At 36.8% G+C, this 23453-nt stretch overlaps 2 protein-coding genes across 2 annotated transcripts; both read right to left on the reverse strand.

Annotated features, from left to right (window-relative positions):
* Window positions 1-380: 380 nt before the first annotated feature.
* Window positions 381-9258, reverse strand: LOC113225986 (glucose dehydrogenase [FAD, quinone]-like). Its single transcript, XM_026458480.1, has 3 exons — window positions 7788-9258; window positions 5179-5409; window positions 381-1336 (listed from the first exon to the last, which is right to left on the reverse strand). The coding sequence occupies exons 1-3, from the start codon at window positions 9207-9209 to the stop codon at window positions 566-568; spliced, it is 2424 nt and encodes an 807-aa protein (XP_026314265.1). The 5' UTR covers window positions 9210-9258; the 3' UTR covers window positions 381-565.
* A 1590-nt stretch (window positions 9259-10848) lies between these two features.
* Window positions 10849-14650, reverse strand: LOC113225987 (glucose dehydrogenase [FAD, quinone]-like). Its single transcript, XM_026458481.1, has 4 exons — window positions 14532-14650; window positions 13804-13948; window positions 13138-13308; window positions 10849-12897 (listed from the first exon to the last, which is right to left on the reverse strand). The coding sequence occupies exons 1-4, from the start codon at window positions 14601-14603 to the stop codon at window positions 11387-11389; spliced, it is 1899 nt and encodes a 632-aa protein (XP_026314266.1). The 5' UTR covers window positions 14604-14650; the 3' UTR covers window positions 10849-11386.
* Between the last annotated feature and the right edge of the window lie 8803 nt (window positions 14651-23453).

Below are 23453 nucleotides of genomic sequence, written 5' to 3' on the forward strand. Positions count from 1 at the left end.
GTGAAATTATTTTTTTTATTTATTTAATTAAGAATTTAAAAATTTTGTGTTGCTAGGGGGTTTAATTAGGGACTAGCAATGCTTTAAGTAATTTTTGTTGGATAAAAAATGTGTTGAATAAAATTTTAAACAGCATGTTTAATTGCATATCAAAGAACAAATACATCAAATCATGTCCATCAAAAATATCGTTTTCGTTAAGTTTTTTTCCCCTTATATTAGTTTTGTTTTAAAATAAAAAAATTATATTAAAAAAAGTTTATTTAAGAGTATTATTCATTGTTCAAAGTTTTAGTAAATACATTTACAAATGAAGTTCTTAAATGAATTGAAAGAATATTTACTTATCGTTCATATTAAATTAAATAAAGCGTCTCAAAATTGTATTATTATAAGATTTTATATATATTTAGATTCATAGCACAGAAGACAAATTTCCATTCTTTCATCAATTATATAGGCAAAGATTTGATTTTATAAACACAACAACAATTAACTACTCTTACATCTAGTAATAAACACTGGGATAAATACTGCAAATATTCAATAAAGGAAATATAAAACATTAAACAATTACTTCGTACTTCGTACCGTCGTAATAAAGCCAAACTTTACATTTTCTACCTTCAGGCGTTAAAACTTCTTTAGTTTCATAATACACAGGTTCTTCCTGATTGGTTGTTTCATAATCGAAAGACATTTGATTGGCCCATTGATTTTTATAAGGTTTCTGATTGAATTTAGTAAAGGGATACGGGAGCTGGTTGGCTACTTTACCTACGTTTATATTTGGAATGCTATAAGGATTTTGATTGGTAAAGGTAGGGTTTAAATTTGGAACATTAGTGTTGGATACCGGGTTGTAAAATATAGGAGATGGATAACGTTGGAACGCGTAATTTGGGTTTGCGAAGTATGGCTGTTGCGTTTGAGGGGTATAATCTTTAACAGCTTTGTTAACAGTTACTTTTGTAGCAACCTTTTTATATTCATTGCGTCTGGCATCTTCAATTCCATATTTTCTAGAAATGCCATCATCATCTTTTTGTTCCTTTTTTTCATTACCACGGGCTGAAGATAAATACTTAAAAAGCTCAGCTGTTTCATTAAAAACGTCAGGTTTGAAATGGATTTCAACTTTGGTTGGGGTATCGTCACCGGTCCCATGTCTATAATGAAGTGTACATGACGATGGTTCAGATATTTCTTGCCAGTCTTCCTTGATCATGTCTGAGGCTTTCTCTGCTATCATGATGATCGGTGCGTTTGTGTTACCATTCACGATATTTGGCATTATGCTGCCGTCGACAACTCTTAAGTTTCTTACACCGTAAACCTGTAAAAATTAACATATTACTTATATTCTGTGTGATTTAGAAAAACGTAGGTAGACTTACGTTTGTTTATGAAACAAGACAAGATCAAAGATCACGAGTTTGTGGCACCTACAATATTTATATGAGTAGGCATCCAAGTTATTCGAAAATATTGTAATATCTTCACAGTGGCAATGCCCCTCAGATCTTTGCGATTTAAAGCTCTGAATGACACTACAACTACTGTTGTGGACAAGCGTGTAGCTTACCATCAAGCGCACGACTTCATCGTCCCGTCACTTAATAATAATAAACAGGTTATTGTTCTTAGGTTTTCCTTTACCATAATTTGTTGTCTAAAGAAAAAGTTTACGATCACTGCTTTTTTGTTTACGTTTTTGTACAAATATCTACAAGCACATTATGGCGCACATAGTTACGTTTATGTTGATTGGAGATCTTTATCTATAGTTTAATTAGTGTTTGATAATATATAGAAAACTTCAACTTCAAGTATGCTTATTATACGCTGTGTTATAAACTACATTTTAGTATTATTTTATGCATCATCAAGTATATAACCAGAAATAGAGACGAAATAAGGGCCATCCAGCTCTGGCAACTCATCAGGCAAATGGGCCTTATGTCACTTTTAAATATCAACACTCGTTTGGACTAACATCACAAATTAGAAAGCTGAAATATGTGGGGCGCACTATAAGTTTCCAGAATGAATAAGAAAAAAATACTACAAATGGTCAGAAATGAATTTATATTTATTATATTTTCTCAAAATATTCTCAGTTAGCGTTAATGCACTTTTTCATACGAATGAACCAATTTTGAAAACATTTATGCCACTCCTCCGTGACAATCTCTGAAACATATTTTTCATACTCTTCGACAGCTCTTCAGTTGATAAAAATAGTTGACCGCGTAACTGGTTCTTAATTTTTGGAAATAAATAAAGGTCACATGTTGCCAGGTCGGTACTGTACGCGGGATGGCTCATAAGGTCAACGTTGTTCACCTTCAAAAATTAATTTGTCTGTCTGGCCGTGTGAGAACTGGCATTAACGTAGTGCGAGATGATACGTCGTTTATGGTTATTTTTATAGAGTTTGTCAATAACTTCCGGCAAACAAATGATACCAATCACTATTCACGGTACAACGATTCTCCAAAGTAGCCACATGTCCAGTTTTATTAAAAAAAGAAGCAATCATCCGCTTAGAGGCACTTTGCACGCGCGCCACCTTGGTTGGTTTCGGCTCATCTCGAAAGACCCATACGCCCGATTACTGCTTTGTTTTGAGATTGTAACTATAAATCCATGTTTCGTCACCTGTTATGTCCCATATCAAATTTGACGCCCCTTCGTTGAATCTGGTAAGTATGGCATTGCACCAAGTGACGCGATCCGTTTTTTGAGCCTCAGTCAAATTGAGTGGGATCCACAGAGAGCATAGCTTTCTCACACCCAAATGTTGAGTAGTATTGATTGTATTTGACTCATGCCTTTGCCTAAAGATGCCCGAATTTCATGGTATGTCATATGCCTGTCTGTTTTGATCATACGGCGGGCGCGCAGCATCGATGTTTTTGTTGTTCACAGCAGTGGGCGGGCGACCATCACGACATTCGTCACTGAGATTCACACGACCGCGTTTGAATTCTGTAAACCAGCTATAAATAGTCGTCTTGCATGGTGCTTCATCGCCAAAATCATTTTGAAGCCGAGCGAAGCTCCGCTGAGCTGTTTAATTACACTTAAAGTCGTAGAAAATCATACTACGAAAATTTTCACGAGTTAATCCATGGTGATGTAGACAACCAATATGTAACATGACGCCACAATGTAAAAACAAGTGACAGGCAGATGAAACAAACTGTATTCTACAGCCAAAGATTTCCACTTTCAAATGTTGTAATTAGTTTTTAAATATTGTTTATGTAAGTGGCCAGCTCCGGAAACTTATAGTGCGCCCTGTGTAGTACAGCGCCAACAACTGACCTGTCTGTACGTCTCCGTACATTCCAAAAATATTCTGTATTTATTGTAATAAAGATAATATCTCTAACTTTAACTGTTCCATTCGGTGGTCTGGAAAAATCAGCAAAATATCTTATTACTAAAGAAACGGAATCACATTTCATCGGTAATTAAATATGTAATTTTTCAATTTTCGTCCATTAAAGGAAAGCTCAAGTTAAAGAGATCGATTTGAAGTGGAACTATTGACAACACCCGTCAATTGTTTCGTATTCACCGTAATGATTTTCAGACTAGTTTTCAAACAAATTAAATGACATTTCGTCTCTATTTCTGGTTATATACTCGATGTTATGCATACAGTATATACTGGGTGTATATTCTAATTTACCAAAGAAATTGTAGGGGCAATAGTACTATATGTTATTCTTGCGCCTAGGCAACTGTGACCTCAAGTCTATTCACTTTTACTATAGGGACAGCAATGCAAAAAAATATTCCAGTTAGTTATATAACGAAATATTTGTATATTTTGGTTATACCAAGAATAGATTCACGATTTTACGCACTAACTCAAAAGCGTTTCAAGCTGTTGCGCCATGATGTATCCTCGCAAAAATTAAGACATCTCGATGTCTGCTGTTTCGTAGTTCTAGTCATTACATTAATCAACATCAACCCATTTGTACGTCCCACTACTGGGCGCGGGTCTCTTCTCAGGCGAGCATTTAGGCTATAGTCCGCTACACTGGCCCGACGAGGGTTAGGGACTTTACACGTTTTCCGAGGCTTGTCAACTTTCTTCGACATGCAGGCTTCATCACAATGTTTTCATTCACCGAAAAGCTAGTAGTAAAAATCAAATTAAATTTCGTATATAAATTCATTTTCTATATAAACTTTCTTCCGTGGCCGAACGGTTACTATGCCACTGACTGACTGACTGAAACACAGAGGTCCCAGGTTCGATTCCCGGGTCGGGAGAAATATTTGTATGGCCTACATTTATTTCCCTCGTGAGTTAGGGCGTAATTTGTGGTTGTGTATCTATTGCGGGGCTATGTTGATTGTGTGCGTTATTATTATCATAATTTCGAAATACTCTAGATGTGCGAGCCCGGATTCGAAAACATCTGCTTGACAGGCGATGGGTTAAACCATTATGCTACCATAGTTTTTTTCTAGTCGCCCTCTATCGTGCTAACCCTACTGGTACTCGATGCATTTGGTTCTCAGACATGTTCAGAAATGTTTGGGTTACTTTCAAAAATCGAATACGGAAAGTTTGTCATTTATGTACCGTACGACTTCTTCCCGGCAAAGGTCTGCAACGTATAAAAATCCATTAGTGTCTACTTCTCTAAACTTTTAAATCTGCCTACTAGTAATCAACTATGTAAACAGGCAAAAGAAAAACTCATACAGCCAACTGCCCAGTATTTGCGAGAATTAGAAACACCTATCTGTACCTCTTACTTAAAAAAAAGAAAATGGCGGGTAACCTTAAACTAAAGTGTTATAATATTCGTTTGTTTTTCGTCTTTTTTGTATTTAGGTCGCGAAAATCAGTGCTAGTGAGAAGAGCGATAACGAAAATACAATAATAGATACACATTGAAACACATCATCAGAAGTTCAGCAGACTATAATTATTAATGTACCTGGAAAAACAATAACATTTTTTTTTAGCAATTGTCTTAACACGTCAAATAGGTATTACTTGTAATATTAATTATTTCCTCACATTGTTTGAGCTTGACTCGTATTAATACAAGCCTCACTCGCGCTCGTCCTTATAACTCATACTCATTCAGCAATCCCTTATTTCCCGGCCTCTGCAATACTATTTATTAAGTTTAAAATACCAACCCTCAATCTAGGATCTACTACAGCTTCAGGATTCACAGCAGGTCCCATAGCACATGTCCCTACAGGATGGTATATAGTCAAGGAATGGTGCCTAGCCTGGCACTCCAGGTGCTCAGCTGACATGAGCTCGTAGTTCGCACAGCCAGGGTTACGGTGCGGGTTAGGACGTGCATTGAGCCGCTGCAAAGCAGGCTGGTTCACTAGCTCCTGAACTATACGGGCGCCTTCGATCTGAAATTTAAATATGAATTTATCACATCACGTTCTAGTTACGAATTCGTTAATAACTGACATAAATAGAGTCAAGTAATTGGTTGGTTTAAATTTCCTACTGCATCACACGTGATATTAGAGCATTGTCATTGGTTAATTTTAAATTCCTAATCAGACATTCTTGTCATAACTAACATAATCGTAACATTTTTAACGAAATTGAGTCTTTAACATGTCTGGAATCAGCATAACGAAATCTACAAGCCCCACTTTTCGGTTTTTTAATATCATATTTAGTTTTAGTTTTATTGTTAAGCAAAATAAGCGAAATTGACATTTGTCAAAGAAAAAAAGAAAATGTTAGGTGCCAATATCTCGAAAGTTCCAAAATGCAAACGCATTAGTTATGATAAGAAATGTAAATGCATTCTAAGTTGTTACAGTTAATTAGACGAGTAAATTACGCAAATTAAACATTGCGTAATGATAAAATCGGTTATCAATAGTATCGTAAACATGAATAATAAATACAATGTAATCAGTTGGACAAACCGCAGAGCAAAGACAAACTTAATTACGGGTAACAATAGTATTTAATAATATGAGTGCTTAGTGATTATATTATTATAAAAAACGAGTACTTTTGTCCTTAAATAAATGCGTACAGGCAGAAACGTTAATTACTAAGACGAACAATGATTGGAAATTAAACTATAAAAACAGGAGGTTCTCAATTGGACTGCATTTTTTTTTTCAATTATTTTTTAACCGACTTCAAAAACGGAGGTTTTCAACTCGACTGTATGTTTTTTTTTTGTATGTATGTTACGCGATAACTCCGCCATTAGTGAACCGAATTTGATGATTCTTTTTTATTGGAAAGAGGGTACCTCCAGTAGTCTCATTTAATTTTGAAGAAAATCATCCACCTCTAAGGGTGGCCGTTCACGCATGAAGATTCATTATTATAAATAGCGTCTAAATTTTATTATCAGGAGCAATTATTTTAATGGTTGATTTTGTTATTCTCCAATTCAAGGCGTTTTTCTCTCTCAATATACTTTGAGTAGTGAGAACCGATTTTTATTATCTCCTGTATCAAGTTCTGTATAGTGGCGAACTAGGGAATGAATCCGGGTTTGCGCACTTTCCGGTAACGGATTTCAATAAAACTTGGCAAATAGATGTAATTCCACATACTTTTGAGCTCGGTGCTTTTAGTATTCTGTACTGAGATTATTTGTTGAAAAGAGGGTACCTCAGTGTTGGTCCTATTTCAATTTGAAGAAAATATTCCACCTCTAAGTGTAGCAAACTAGAGGTGATCCAGTTTCACGCACTTTCCGGTAACTGATTTCAATAAACTTGGCAAATTAATTAATTTCACGAATTTTGGAGGTGGGTTTTTTTTTATAAAAAAACTTACAATTATGCGAATTAAATAACATAAACAAACAAAAAAAAGCAAAAATTTGAAAAGACTGTTATACGCGATTTAAATCCGAAGAATAGTATCATTTCCTATTTATAGCTGTCGCCAAAACCTAAGAACTCGATATGAACAATAATTTTAATCATTTTCTTAAATACATTTACTTTTTTAACTGTGCGGCTTTGTAAATACTTTTATTTTAGTGAGTCAAAATCAAAATCAAAATAATCTTTATTTCATGGGTAAGCATTATTTACACTTGAAATCGTCATATTGGTTAAACTCTACCGCTCATTCGTAAGGCAGATTCCCCTGAGAAGAATGAGCAAGAAACTCTTTGTAAATAACATTTGTACACATTTACAATATATTTTATTTTTGTTTTGAAACATCAGAGATCGCGACTACCTCCATGGACTAAACGGGTTACTACCACGGATTTTTGTCATCCAAGTACGCAGATGTTGCATAATAACCTTTAGTATAAAGTTTTTGTCTCACTATGGTTTTAAACCTCGTGAATGGCAAATTTTGTATATCAACCGGAATCTTGTAATAGAAACGCATACATTGCCCCTTAAATGAATTTGTGACTCTGATAAAACGACTATCAAGAACAGCTGGTTTATTTTTGTTCCTCGTATTAATGTTAAGTCGTTCAATATTTTTCATAAAGAAATTACTGTTCCTCTTAACATAAATCACATTTTCATAGATGTACTGTGACGCTAATGTAAGAATGTTAATTTTCTTAAACGTATCTCTCAAAGATACTCTGGGGCCCAGATTGTAAAACCGCACTTTCTGCACGACAAAGATTATATTGATATCGGCGGCATTACCCCAACGCAAAATGCCGATTAGTTTGAATAGTGTGTTACGGTAATAACTTTAACCTGAACAACACTGCGAAACAGGAATATAAAGATTTAATGTGTTTTATTATTTAAAAGTAGGTACTTACCATAACATTCACATCATGAGGATCAGAGTAATAATTCGGATATATACGCGGCGGAGAATAAGGACTCGCATCTCTGAGCTTTAAATAACCTCTGCTCTTCGGCCGCAGTAGCAACGGTACCACAGAAAACGATGGTTCGTACAATATATCTTCATATAATTCCGCATACGTCTCGTCCGTCAATCCATTAGCTCTTTTACCAAATAATCCACCGTCCATATTATCTGCTGTTGGTGCAATGAACAACTGAATATCGGGGTAATCTTCTGTGGGATCTTGGTATTTCGTATTAACGAACGCCATAGCTTCTGCTTCCATCATGCTATAGAACAAACCGTTTTTATTTATAGCAAAGTCTATAAGACTTGAAAGAGAAAGCACTGAACGTAAGTTAAAACAATAATCTGTTCCATTTGCGTAAGGATTATCGAATAAAAAGGAATGGCCACCCATCGCTACATGATCTTGAAGATTCTTTCCAACACCAGGTAGATTTGCTATAGGATATATACCAACTTCTTTCAGTTGTTCAGCTTCGCCTATTCCTGATAACATTAATAGCTGTGGTGTTTGGATCGCTCCTGCAGATAAAATCACTTCTCTGCTAGCTTTAATGATTTGCGTGTGTCCGTGTTTTGAAAACAACACACCATACGCTTTTTTGTCTTCATCAATGAGCACCTTTTCTACCAAGGAAAATATGCTAACGTGTAAATTTTCTCTCTTAGCAGCAGGTCTTAAGAAACCTTTTGCTGTACTGCACCTAAGACCATCTTTGACCGTTGCATGAGATCTGGTGAACCCTGTTTGCTGTGCTCCATTAACATCAAGTATTTTATAACCGAGTTGTTCTCCAGCTTCCAAAATATCCCTAGTAATCGGTTGTTCATTGTTGAAATATTCAATTGTTAATGGTCCACCAACGCCGTGATAAGGGCCATTATGGTATTCTGGAATCCTCATGTCTTCTGACTTTATAAAATACGGCAGTACTTCTTCATACGACCATCCAATGTTACCCATGTTGGCCCAATTATCATAATCTTTTTTATTACCTCTAATGTATAGCATCGCATTTAAAACACTCGAACCACCAAGCACTTTGCCTCTAGGCCACTTACACCGTTTATCAACCATGCTTAAGCAATAAGAATCACTGGGTTCTGTCACAAATTGCCAGTCTATAGATGATGTTTGTAGTGTAGGAAATAACACTGGCAACTCCGATAAGACATTCTCATCTGATCCGGCTTCTAAAAGTAAAACTTTCCAGTCAGGATTTTCGGAAAGACGACTAGCTAGCACAGATCCTGCAGATCCTGCGCCGACTATAATAAAATCGTAACAATCATAAAGATTCTCCACTGGTCTCACTCTGTGTTCTGCGTCCTCTATATCTGGTCTATATATATGTATAGCCATTCTCAGGACAATCAGGGCCCCCAAACCTGGCAATAGGCCGAATATGATTCGGGAAGAGGAAACCATAGATTTAATTGCGGTCGAGCCATCGCTTATCATTTTGCCGAACTGCCTTCGAAGCAAGCAATGTCGTAACTGGCGATATGAATTAACCATTCCGTCTTTGCTGACTTAGAAAATTCGTTGACAACATCAGGTATTGTTTTGAATAGAGTAATTATTAATGTAGAAGTTTACATGTAGAAAATAATAAATGAATAAATGTACAGTTATATAGAACTTGTTTGGTTGTATACTTTATTTCATGTATTAGCAGGTACGGGTAATCTACATTACTTAGAAGAAAAAAAAATGGCTGAGTAGGTGACAATATTCAAATTCAAACATTTTATTTCAGTGTAAGTCCATAGATGTTACTTACAAAAAAAATTAAAAAGAACATGCTCTGTAAAAAAATTGTATAGTCTATGTTAGTAATGAAAATTATCATAATACTAAATTTAGTTGAATTTATAATACGAAGCAAATTACGATTAAATAAATGAAATCGAATTACCAACCATATCAAATTTAGGCTATCAGCGGAAACGTGGTGTAACCCACATTTAATTTTCTGTTTCTACAATATTACTTCAAATGTTACTAAAGTACATAATAATTATTACATATATGCATGCTATTATCACGTTTAAAAAATATTTAATCATAAAATTTTTAATGCTTGGTGATGAGGCGAGAAATTTGTGTCAGGATCGTACCAAGTGAACTGTGGCCTCTACTTACCCCGATGGGATAAGGGTGTGAAGTGTACGTGTGGGGAATATTTAAGTTGCAAAATTAATTTCATTTTAGTATAAAATGCAATTTGGCCGTGTGGCGATATTTTTTATTTATTTCTTATTTCAAATATACCGAAGTCTCCAGTAGTAATCTAGCAACTTATGCAAATACATATTATATACTGTAGGCAGCTGCGTACAGCATATATATTCTGTGTTTATTTTAATATACGGGTAATATTAGTACAGTAATCGGGCACATGTCATTACTCTGTACAAACCTGTGTTACATTGCAGCGTCAGCGTTAAGTTACTTTGCTTTACGTTGCCATAAGTATTAATTATGATTTTAAGCAACTTATTACAATAAGTTACGGTTGAATTACCATTGTTACAACATTGGTACATAAATATTCAATATTAAAAAAATAAAAAGTCTTTAAACACACATTAACTTACAGGTTTATTGAAACTTTCACCACAAAAAACAGTCGGTTCACAATTTTAAACTAAGTTCAAAATAAATTACTTATAGGTACAATAAGTTAACAGTCACACTGTGGTTCAATTGCACACATAAAATTGAAAGGACCTAGAAACTAGAAATTACTGATTTTAGTTTTTGTTGACTTTCGTAGATTTCTAATAAACATACTCCGTCTAAAAGAACATTTTGCTATTTTCGAAACTCATAAAGATGATATTTTTTTAGTATAATTCAACGTAGTTAAGCTAAAAGGATCCAATGCACAAAATTATCAAAAAATGAGTTATATGTACCAAACGGTTCCTAAAGTCTAACCTCTTAGATCAGCAAAAAATCCAACATATAAACATAAATAAATATGTCTGGAGTTACATGATATTTGTAAATTTTGAAATAAAACATGAGTGAAACATTTTTAAACTTCAAACTGCCATATCTCGAAAGTGACTGGATGTGCATTGGATCATTTTTGTGTAACTACGTCCAATTGTTCGTCTAAAAAGAAACAACTTTGATTATGGGACACACAAAGCGAAAAAGAAATATACTTATATGACCAAAATGCATGGACTAGCAGATTTTGTTTTAAATATTTAAATAGCAAAAATTGTATATTTTCATGAGCACAGTTACCTTTTTAAAAAGTCCTATTTATTATTTTATAAAGACCCGATGAATCTTTATTTATAAAATGCACTGCCTTTCCAGGGTAATTTTTAATTCAACATAGTATAATCAGGAAATAAACGAGCTCGAGAAAAAAATATCACTTCGGAACTTTGTGTGCCCCCCACTAAATATTGCTGAAAATGACTGACTTTCAAAGTTCAATTCACTTAACATTCAGTTTCAGCTTTTAATCCTCGTATGAGACATTAATACTGATACGGACTCTCTTTTGTACATCACCATCAGGCGTAATATCTGGATACTCTCCTATTCAGCCAAAACTCCTTAATCATATCACTACCTTTCTCCCCTATCATGATTATAGGAGCGTTCGTGTTGCCACTTACTAGATTAGGCATTATACTGCCATCTATCACACGCAACCCTTTCACTCCGTACACTCTCAATTGAGGGTCAACAACTGCATCAGGGTCCCAGTATGGTCCCATCTTTGCTGTTCCCACAGGATGGTAAATGGTACAAGTGTACTGGCGTATCATGCATTCCCAATATGCGTCTGTATATCTTTGTACACTCACACAAGCAGGGAAAACGTGCTTGTTTAATACAGACCCATGACGCTGAAAAGCTTTCGTTCTTGATACAGCAACGGCTATCTTCACTCCTTCGACTAGAGTTTTCACATCCATCTCATCCATCAAATAATTCGGATAAATGTAAGGATAGTCGTAAGGATTCGCACTTCGTAACTGGATGAAGCCCTTGCTTTTAGGACGCAAAAGCATTGGTATAATACTCCAAACATCCATATTGTCTATAGGTCTAAACACAGCGTCGTAAAATGTGTCCATCAGACCGTGGACTTTTCGTAGCTGTTCGCCTCCGTCAGAATTTGTGGAACCAGATATGAAATGGAATTCAATGTCGGGAAAATCTTCAGAAGCATTCGCGTATTTTGTATTAACAAATGCAAGACCTTCCACTCCTCCCATTATTGTCAAAGGCCCTTCTCCTAACACGGCGTATTCCATCAAAGTGCTTACTGTATGTAGTCGATGTTCTACTATAGAAATTTCTTTATTGACCATAAACGCCAATCCTCCCAAACCTATGTGATCTTGTAGATTTTGTCCAACTTTTAAATTCTGTATCACTGGGATTCTATGCTTTGTCAATTCATCCGCCGGTCCTATACCAGACAACATTAATATCTGGGCTGAATTAATGGTACCTGCTGATAAAATGACTTCTTTACGAGCGCGGATACGATATACCATTTTATTCCTCACAAACTCGACACCGAAAGCAATTTTAGTCCGAGGGTCGATCATCACTTTAGTGACATGGGAATGCTTGGCTATATGTAGATTCTTCCTGTCTTTTGCAGGTCTCAAAAACGCCTTAGAAGTGGAACATCGACTACCACGTCTCAAAGTCCCTTGGGCGACCATAAATCCAGTTTGATTCTCTCCATTTATGTCTCTATTCGTGTACCCAAGCTCTAAACCCGCTTCAATGAAACTGGAAACTAGAGGTGTATGGTAAGGTGCTTCAGCTACTGTCAAATATCCCCCTGTACTGTGATATGGAGTTTGCGCCAAGTACGGGTTATGATTGTCTTCAGATTTTTTAAAGTAGTACAGGATATCTTTGTAGCCCCAGCCCTTGTTGCCTAGAGATTCCCAATTGTTGTAGTCCTTCTTATTGCCTCGAAGATACAGCATGTAGTTGAGGACAGAACTGCCGCCTAGGACTTTGCCACGTGGCCAGTTGCATCGACCACCCTCCATAGCTGAAAAGTTATGATTTATTTGGAAAACATTGTGCAACTAGGCGTATCTAATATATAAAATTATCATTAGTATCACTTTATCAACATCGCTCTCGTCTAAAAAATACATCAATATTGTGCTAGGTATTATATATTCTTATGTATTCGGTGAAGTTGTAGTTCAACGCCGAGGCACCTACGATTATGACAAATCTTTGTTTATCGAAGAGACAGGACTACACGTCTGATTAAATTATTTACCTAAGCAGCTGGTCCCTTGCGGTTCAGTCTTATACTTCCAGTCTAGCTTGCTGAGCTGTAGGTAGCCGGCGAGCAGAGGTACGTCAGAGATCTCCGTTTCGTCACCTCCAGCTTCCAGAAGTAGTATCTTCCAATGACTGATTTCTGATAGCCGATTTGCCACTACTGCACCTGAAATCAGTTTTTGTGTGTTTTATTTTAACGGTAGAAACAATTACTCGATAATGGTTTTCTAGACTTGTAAAGAGAAATCTTCATTGTATGTGTATAATAAGTACCTGGGTGGTGGTATTATGATTACAAAGCCCGCCTTACACTTTTAGTAATTCATATTCTGCCTGCTAGCAATCATGTTTGGTAGTTGTTAACCCATTTTGAGGAGAAGGTTTCAAAGAATTTAAATTTTATTTCTATACCCTTGACACAATCCAGAACGTTAGAAAATCATGCATGAATTTTTATGATTTGTAGTCCAGTAGCATGATGACAACACACCAGCTTGCTTGTACTGTTTTTCTCCTTGATCGGTGACCCATGAGGTTCTTGGCCTCCGATAATAAAAAAATAAAACTTGCACGAAGTTCTTATCTGTTTATGGTATCATGTCACATTATTCATAGCTCTACTATCTTTTTTCTACAAATCTTTACAATTGTACTTACTAACCAGCAGAGCCGGCTCCGACAATAATAAAATCGTACTCCGGTAGCATAAATTCGTCCCCCACGTCAGTAGGTCTTCCTTCAGGATCGGTCTGGTCGTATTGAAAGTACGCTATCGCGGCCACCAGCATTGGAATGAACCAGGCCACCTGAAAATTATTTTTTATAAAGAAACGAGACTACAGCGGTAAATCACTGGTTCGCTTCCCGTTAGGGCCAGGTTTTTAGGAAACAAAAACAGCCTGATTTTCAGAACAAAATGTCAAATCGAAATCCATTCGCGATATTTCATTTTCCAAAATACATTTCAAATAATTTCACAATTAGATTAAGTCAAGTCTAATTTATGTGCTACCCGATTAGGCCCTTGAATTGAAGCTAGGGAATTATCTTTGTACTATAGTACTTGAGTTTACTGTAATCGTGTGGAAAGTACTTAGTAATCAGAACAAATTAATTTAGAAAAGTTCGTTTACTACTTACCATCGATAGTCAAACGTACAATTACCTTGTTTAGACCGCTGTACTGAGATTGTTAAAATTGAATGGCAAAAAGTAAAAGAACCGCATTTGCTATTAATATATTGTAAGGCGTTAAGCAATTTTTAAGTGTCTGTATGTGAGCTCCCCTCAAATAATAATTCTTAACTGTCACTATCACATACGAGATAGTGAAAAGCGCGATGATTGGACATTGATCAAAGTATAATTTGCGCAATGTGCGTTAATTACCTGCGTACCAGCAGCAGCGATGGCCGTTCCCGAGATGACGTCTGCCGCCAGCGAGTTCACTATCGAGCTCATGTTTGATCCTGGAACAGGAGACAGTACGGACAACGGTACATCGACACATTTTTGTTCGAAAATCGCCTCCATTGCAACGGAACAAGATATCGCAATGTGTAAGCTACACATGTGATGTGCTGGCGTGTGTACATGATTTGATTGATATTACCTACACTGTTATTTGAATTGGTCTCGCAACGCTTAGCGGTGAGCCGTGTCCCGCTTTTATTTCCAGGACGCCATTTTTTTCTTGTTAGTGACTTGACGTCTTGACATCTTGCCTATTTCTACCACCGAGCGGTAATGTGACTTTTGATATTACTGTGTTCCGGTTTTGAAGAGTGCTGATGAAATTACAAGGGACTTGTCAATTTATGTCTCGGGGTGAAGAGCGCAGTGAATATCATGAAGTTTTTACTGCCATGTTTTTTCAGATAACTCTTTGTATCCAGATACCCTAATATCTAACTACTCTTATAGATTTGTCTGTATATTTCTGGATATTAAAGTTATGGTGTTTAAAATCTGCATAACACGATTGAGGTACCGCGATACAATCCTATAAAGTAATCACGACACCTTTCTTCAAGTTAAAAGGAAGGATAACCTGAATTCCATCGGGTACCGTTACCCGGTCTTGCACGCACGTACAATACTTTAAGCAAGCTGTTTTGGATGACACAGTTTTCGTAAGGTATTGTTCCATTTGGTACAACAGCTAATCGCACAAACTTAAAAAACATGACTTTCTACCACTGTGCTGTCGTCTGCGTACCCAAAGAATTAAATTTAATTAAAAAATATACCGGGCATCAGTAGCAGGTCGTTGATATGCAGCAAAAATAGAGTGGCGGAGCGGACAGATCCCTGAGGTACACCGGCATTTATACCATGAGGAGCACACGAGTAACCATCTACAACTACGCGGATTATCCCACCCTTCAGAAAATCGCCTATCCATGTGCAAAAGCCAACAGGAATTCCGTAAGCTTGAAGCCTGTTTAACAGGCTATCATGCCAAACCCTATCAAAGGCCTCTGATATGTCGAGAGACACGGCAAGCGATTTACCGCGTTTCTCGACAGCCTCGCCCCATAAATGTGTGGCATACGCAAGAAGATCCCCAGGAGATCGACCACGGCGAGAATCATATTGTCGGTTACTGAGAAAATCGTTATCTTCGAGGTATCCAAGGAGACGGCTGTTCAATACACGCTCCATAGTCTTACAGAGTATGGAGGTGATTAAAAATCTACATGTTTTAACCGACTTCAAAAAAGGAGGAGATTCTATTTTTTTTGTTATGTCTCAAAGTGATGAGCGCAATGGCTGTGCACCTCAGATCTTTGCAATTTAAAGCTCTGAGTGGCACTGCAACTGTTATGGATTGGCGTGTAGCTTACCATCAGGCGCACGACTTGTTCGTCCCGTCACTTGATGTTATAAAAAAAACAGATATATGTAATACATGACTATATCCATGTATTAACAATCAATACATACACATATATGTATATGCAATGCCTACACATATGCCAGTCAAATGCATGTGATATTTTCAATGAAAATAAAATGTTATAGTGACCTATTCTGACCGACCTGTTCTGATAATGGAATTGGCAGACAGATGAGAGGAACTCCTCGACAGTGTACAGCGACTACCTAGTGTTTGGGCTCATATTATTAGTTTTGATGAGGACTTCCATATGCGTTTCAATTGTCATTGAGGAGGCCGCGGCAACGAACACAGCGAAAACGGACAAGCAGACTTTTCAGGTCGGTCTTTTTTTGTAATAAAAATGTATAATAATAATAATTATTATTATTATTGGCAACCAGAGCATCTTACCAGTTATGACTTTAGTAGCAGTAGAGCTTCTTGTGAAAGAGTTCGTCCAGGGAAGTACTGCCACCTCAACTACTTCTGCCGCCAAGCATTAATGTTAGCCTAACGTAACGCAGTAGTTCCGGTTTAGAAGGGTACGGGTGCTGGTTAAATTACAGGCACATGTGACTTGTCAACTTATGTCTCAGGGTGACGGGCGCAGTGGCAGTGCCCCTCAGATCTTTTAAAGCTCTGAGTGGCACTGCAACTGTTATGGACGTGTAGCCTACCATCAGGCGCACGACTTGTTCATCAAACTCACTTGATATTATGAAAAAAAGACTTACGCTTGCAAGACATGGACTCTGACTGCGGGTTTGATTCATCGCCTCAAGGTCACCCAGAGAGCTATGGAACGTATTGTATTCGGAGTCTCTCTACGTTATAAGATACGAAATGAAGCAGTACCCTTGTGCACTAAAGTCATCGACGTGGTCGTACGGGTCGCCTAACAGAAGTAGCAATGGCGTATGTTGCAGAAACGACGACCGATGGAGCCAAAGAGTTCTATTCTGGAGACCCGGTTTGGGAAGACGAAGTGCGGACAGATCACCTATGAGATGGTCGGACGAAATTGAAAAGACGGTAGGGACGACCTGGAACAGAGTAGCTGCAAACCGAGGACTATGGAAATCATACCAAGGCATGTGTGTATCCAACAGTGGAATCACTAATATGCTGAGAAGAAGACAAAGTAGAAGAATTATTAGCATACATTACTACGTACACTGAAGATTTCGAATTGAATTCATTGCACTATTCCGCCATGTTTCTTGCACCGATCTCTAAAATAAATGACAAACGATAAAGTTTTATTTTTACGCGTAATAAATAATCTACGAGATGAAACTCGAATACATGCGACAAGAAAAATAATATAAAACAATGGCTAGAGGTAATCTTTCAAGTAATTGCCAAATAATATTTGTGTAATTTTTTTTGTATTGAATGCACGCAATCACGTACAGTTTCAAGTGACTTTATAAAACAATTATAATAATTGTTATTACCAACTATATCACTAGTTATATCGCGTTTTGGTGTTATGGTTTAAAGTCATAAAAATAATAAGAACTAGCTCTTTAACAAACATTTAAAAAATTACTTATTTCGTGTTGCGCAATACCAATATTATTAAACGAAAATCTGACATTTCCAAATTAAAACTTAATTTTTTAAAACTTTGAAGGCCATTTTCCGAAAGTTGACTTTTTTGTCTAGTGACTAAGTGAAAACTGGCAAAATACGAAACTAGATTATTAGCTTCTAGATAATATTTCTAATTCATATTAAAAAGAACGAAAGAAAAGCTTTGCAAAGGTAAAGGTACCTTGATCTAAATTCTAAATTTAGGATTCACAAAAACTAAACAATCAGTACCTAAATTACATTCCAAATACATCCAGAATAACAAAGTTGACGTAGAAAGCGCTTATTGGACCGTGACGTTCACCTATATTGCGAGGTGCGGTGCGCTTGCGCTATCCAGAATGCTAAGTTGTTCCGGTGAAAATTACGCTTATGTAACATGGCGTAATTATTTCAGATCCCGTACTTGATTGATTGAATTACATTATAAAACATGAGACACGTGTATGAAACGTATTTTATTTGTAACCTTTACCGTGCTTAAATATGCGATTGCAAACAACGTGACAAGAGTTCGAGTTTAAAGTGTACAAATGGTTATGGTATGGCATTCCCACAGTACTATCATTGCCGGTTTTGTAGGCTAAGGATCCTGGTGATTTTACCAGCAAATGGGACTTGTCAACTTATGTAATAATATTATATAATAACGCGCACACACTCGTAGCCCCGCACTAGGGAAACTCTGTATCACGGGTGCCGTGGACACACACATAGACAACCACAAATTACACCCAAAGTCACGAGAGAAACAAAATGTAGACCATTCAAATATTTCTCATCCCAGCCCGGGAATCGAACCCGGGACCTCTGCTTGGCAGTCCAGTATGGGAACTGTTCGGCCACTGACGCAGTTAATGTTAATGTCTGAAAGAGACGTGCGCAGCCTCGGATCTTTGTAATCTGTGTGATTTAAAGCTCTTGAGTGGCAGTGCAACAGTTATGGTTCTTGTATGCGACGGGACGAACAAGTCGTGCGCCTGATGGTATGATCAGGTAAAGAGGATGAGAGAACATTTTTATACAAGTATTTTACAGCGACAATAGTCATTGAAACTCGTGATAGAAGTACTGAATCATAACAAAACATCGTAATCTACGAAAGTAATTTCAATTATCGACGAAATCATTGGAAATTGTGAATGAATTGGAAGTTTAAATGTATTTATACCAGTTTATACCATTCTATTATACGTAAGATTATTTTAAAGTACTTTAGAGAAACTATAGTCACGTTTGGAAAGTTCCTTTGTCATAGAAATAAAGTGCCAGATGCCATGTTTTTTTATACTAATCGTTAACATTAAACGAAATATTACTTACCTAGTTATTTATTACTGTAAGCACATAACGTATTTTTCACAGTCGCCGAAAATAGGAAGCAAAGTCTGTGTTCTACAGAGAAACCACTCATGCATTATATCGGATACTAAACACTACACTTTCGCTGATGCTCGATCAATGTTTTCGTCGATTTTTATTTCTACTTTTTGCTTTTACTGTTCAGCCCTTTACAATGCCCGTAAAGAGATTGTAAAATGCTTATTTTGTTTTATTTGACGATCGTTTGTCATTCGTTATCATATATTATACTTTGAAAGAATGTTCTGGAGGTCAAACGCTTTGCAGATTGTTTTCTGATTTCGTTTTCTAAAAATGTAATGTATTAAAGGAGTCTGTTTTATGTTGTTTTAAAATAAATTCACAACAAAACACTGTAGAAGAATCGAAAAGCCTTGAAAAGTATCGTTGTTGCAAATCAATCGTAAAAAATGCAGAACTCACACCGTTATAACACTGTTAAAGAACCATAAGCTCCGTAAATCATTAACAGAAGTATATTAGAGATATAAACGAGTTCAAAACGAATTACGGTTGCGCGTCGCGTTCGAAATACGGTTTTGCTGCGCGCGCGCGTCGGAAGACACTTTCTTTTACCGTATGCCTGTACGAACTGATTCACTGGCGATAGGACGATGGCAGCGGTGGTGGGTGGTACCTATTGACAGCAGTGTACCGTGGTTGGTACTGGGATATCGGATTCCAGAAACTGTACTGTATCAAGGTGTATGAGTCCCGATGGTGGGTGCTCTCTAATGAGAGGGATATCGTTGTGTAGTAATCATTAATATGTAAATATATCACGCTTAGTTGGTAAAAGCGTCTGGCACGGTATGCTAGAAGACGTCGGTTCGAATCCGGCCGGATCGAAGGAATTTTTTCTGAGTGTTCGGTCTTTGCATTAATAATTATAACCAACTAGTGGAGTAATTTCACATAAAAAGTAATTGAATATCAACTCAATAAAAATTTAAATACAATGAATAGCGACATCTCTAGCCAGGGCTGGTAGCTGTAAAGGTATCTAACTGAGTGACGAAATACTTAAAATTTCTCATAGATGGCGCTACGGCTAAAAAGTCGTTGAAAAAACCAAATAGAAAGACACGAAAACAAACAGAAAAATTCGTGAGGTCCGCTGGTTCGTTCCGTGGCTTAGTTGGTATAGCGTCTGCCACGGTATACTAGAAGACGTCAGTTCGAATCCGGCCGGATCAAAAGAAATTTTAACCGAAATTTTCAGTTTCCATTAGTGTTGTTAAAGACAATATGACATACACACATACATATTCAGCGCGTCTGTCACCGAGTGGGGTAGGCAAAGACCATGAACCTCCATTCGCTATGCTTTGATTCTGATTAAAAACCAAGCGTCTTGTATATAGATAACGCGAAATATAGCTTATTTTTAACCAACTTCAAAAAAGGAGGTGTTTCTCAATTCGAGTGTATGGTTTTTTTGTTTTTTTGTATGTATGTTACGCGATTACTCCGGTATTTGGCCGATTTTCATGATTCTTTTATTGTTGGAAAGAGGGTACCTCCATGCTGGTCCCATTTAATTTTGAAGAAAATTATCCACCTCTAAGGGTGGCTGTTCACGCATGAAGATTCATTTTTATAAATAGCGCCTAAATTTTATTATAAGGAGCAATTATTTTAATGGTTGATTTTGCTATTCTCCAATTCAAGACGTTTTTCTCTCTCAATATATTTTGAGTAGTGAGAACCGATTTTTATTATCTCCTGTGTCAAGTCCCGTATAGTGGACTAGGGGATGAATCCGGGTTTGCGCACTTTCCGGTAACCCGATTTCAATAAAAGTTGGCTATTATATATAATTCCACGTACTTTTGACGCTGGCTGCGGCGATTTGTGGCGACACTTAGGGAACTTTCACTGTTGTGACTAAAATTTTAAGCATTAACCTTTGGATTGAATCTACGCATATGTCATATTAGTAAATAAAGTGTTTATTTATCTATCTGTGGACTTGTAACTGGTGATAATTTGTTTAGTGAGTAACCACGAAAGTTAATACCTAAACGGGAAAGTAGTCCGTCTTTGATGAATCATTGATGTTGTTTTTCAATTACTAATTTCGGACAAATTTCACTTTTACTAGCCTATAGCGGATTTAAAGGAAGAGTTAATTGGGTATGTGATGAGTATCAAAAATATAATGCTTCCTATAGGCATAAAGAGTCCACCTTGACATAACTAACTCATTTGCGTTTTGGTAACTTTCGTATTGGCATCTAAAGTTTTTTTAAAAATGTCAATTACACCGATTTTGCTTAACAATAAAACTGAAGTAAATGAGATATAAAAAACACTTATAGGGGGTTGTGGATCTCGATAAGTGGTGGTAAGCGACACGCCTACCCGTGACTGTTATGGACAGGCGTCTCGCTTACCACCAGGTGCACGACTTGTTCGTCCCGTCACTTGGTACCAGAAAAACAAAAGATGCGTATTGTTGATTTATCACCATAATTTTGATATATTTTTTGTGATAATATTTTATTATTAATACAAAAATCGAACACAAGGAAGAATTTTCAACGAATTTTCTTTTTTTCTTTCTTCTTCTGCTATTTTTTAATTAAATAAAACAATAAAAATATATTCTTGTAACTCAAAAGCAACCATTGAATCCTGTCCCCGTTGTCTGATACATTAATTTATTCATAAACATTTTAGTTTGGTTAGTAATCGACTCTACCAGGTATTTGGATCGCTTTCATTTATCTGTCATGTTGTTTACACTTTAAAAGGCTGCTCAACAAATATCGCCTTTAAAAGCCTTATTCAAGTCACCACTATCTAAAAAAAATGTATGTATGTGTTTACATACATACAATTTTTTTTTGTACCACAGAACAAGTGATATAAGGTTTGTTTACATTAAAAAACTAAGTACGCAAAGGCGAGTTTATGCCATTACTTATGGGGTTCGAGGAGGTAACACAAGTACAAGTAACGTTATTTTCCGCAAAGTAACGCCAGCATCTGTAAATTATATAAAGGGATTTCTTCCAACAAACCTTTGAGCAACTGAGAGTTTATTTAATAATACTAAGTGACTAATAGTTGCAGTGCCACGGGTCCCATCAGGTCAGTTCGCTGCGATCATGCGACTTATAAAAGGCCCGAAACGTTGGTTTGTTTGGAAAAAAAAACAAAAATGCGATTTATATCCGAAAAAAACTAGTTTCCAACTGAGAGCATAGTTGATTTTTGGGTTGGCAATGCTGTATAAAACGGAAATGCTACGAATTCAATATTAATAAGAACAACTTACTCGTGACATTGTAATTCCTATATGAATTGTGTAACAAACGTTACTTTCTTATTGGCTGAGTTATCGGGAAAATATAACTACTCTACAAACTGTATTATGTCGAAAACTCTTACGTAATTTTCCATGGCCTCCGCGTTGTGTGATTGTACTATCAATAGGACGCTGGTTCTATGTCCCCATGCCAAAGACTACTCGCTGTCAAGAGGTGCCGACGTGAGTCGAGGAACGTAGACACTTGCTTTATGTTGTTACTACGAATTCTCGATTGATCTTCATTTGTTTTAGACTTATCCACTAAACACCAATACCTGTCCGAATCCCATGGGAGACAAAACAACAGTTGTTCCATTCCACTGGTATCTCTCAAGCAATAATTAATTGTAGCTAATACGCGTCTTCATGTACTACTAAGAGATGCCACAGGAGGTGCGTCAGCGTTGTACTACTTATAAAGCAGAACGACATGGCACACGGTGGGTTGAAACGGCGCGCCACCGCTAGCAACTTAGTACGTTGAATTTACAGCCTGTGGAAGTCGCTCTTGAAGTTGTTTTCAGAACGATGCACTGTTGACTAGATGGCTGTTGATTAGGTTTGAAACGCGCGTACTTCTGCTGGTGCCGCTTGGAATGTTCTGTGGATTGAATGTAGCCAGGAGAGTAGTAGCCGCAGCCTCCGCACATCTTGCTTAGCAAGTTTTAAGCTCAAAATTCAAAAGGATAAAGAAATAGTAATAAATCCAGTTTTATAGATATTATTCCCGTTTTATTAATATTTGTGGTCTTAAAAATGTTTATCGCACAAGAGATTTTCGGTAACTGGTAAACGGTTTAAAAAATTAACGAGAAGACGTGTTCGCTGCCGTGATCAGGCAGGGACGATGGAACGAAACAAAAATCAGAATGACGAGGCAAAGGAATTATTAAAGAACGATTCAAAATTTAAAAACGAATGGCCAAGAACCGGAGAAAAGGCGATAAAAAGGTGGGATGACGAAGTAAGGAGGTCAAATCGTCACAGGTCTATATTCACTGGAACATTCCGATTCTAGAGCACATCAAAGAGGAGAGCAATTTGTAATTTACGTGGAAATCCACGTCATCGAAACAGGATTTCACACACTTGGCCAGTCACTTCCCCAGTAAGATACTTCGCCCATAATCAAGAGCATCATCGCAAAAGTGTACAA

The sequence above is a fragment of the Hyposmocoma kahamanoa genome, unplaced genomic scaffold, assembly GCF_003589595.1.
Source record: "Hyposmocoma kahamanoa isolate Upper Pololo Valley unplaced genomic scaffold, ASM358959v1 180, whole genome shotgun sequence".
Classification (NCBI taxonomy): Eukaryota; Metazoa; Arthropoda; class Insecta; order Lepidoptera; family Cosmopterigidae; genus Hyposmocoma; species Hyposmocoma kahamanoa.

Bases quoted from the DNA above. Each gene is read 5' to 3' on its own strand.
- LOC113225986 (XM_026458480.1), bottom strand. From the start codon at position 9,209: ATGGCTATACATATATATAGACCAGATATAGAGGACGCAGAACACAGA. The intron at 5,410-7,787 runs GTAAGTACCTAC...TTTAAATTTCAG, and splicing joins CTCATGATGTGAATGTTATG to ATCGAAGGCGCCCGTATAGT. The intron at 1,337-5,178 runs GTTGGTATTTTA...TAATTTTTACAG, and splicing joins TAGTAGATCCTAGATTGAGG to GTTTACGGTGTAAGAAACTT.
- LOC113225987 (XM_026458481.1), bottom strand. From the start codon at position 14,603: ATGAGCTCGATAGTGAACTCGCTGGCGGCAGACGTCATCTCGGGAACG. The intron at 13,309-13,803 runs GTTAGTAAGTAC...AACTGATTTCAG, and splicing joins TGTCGGAGCCGGCTCTGCTG to GTGCAGTAGTGGCAAATCGG. The intron at 12,898-13,137 runs GTAAATAATTTA...ATAACTTTTCAG, and splicing joins GCAAGGGACCAGCTGCTTAG to CTATGGAGGGTGGTCGATGC.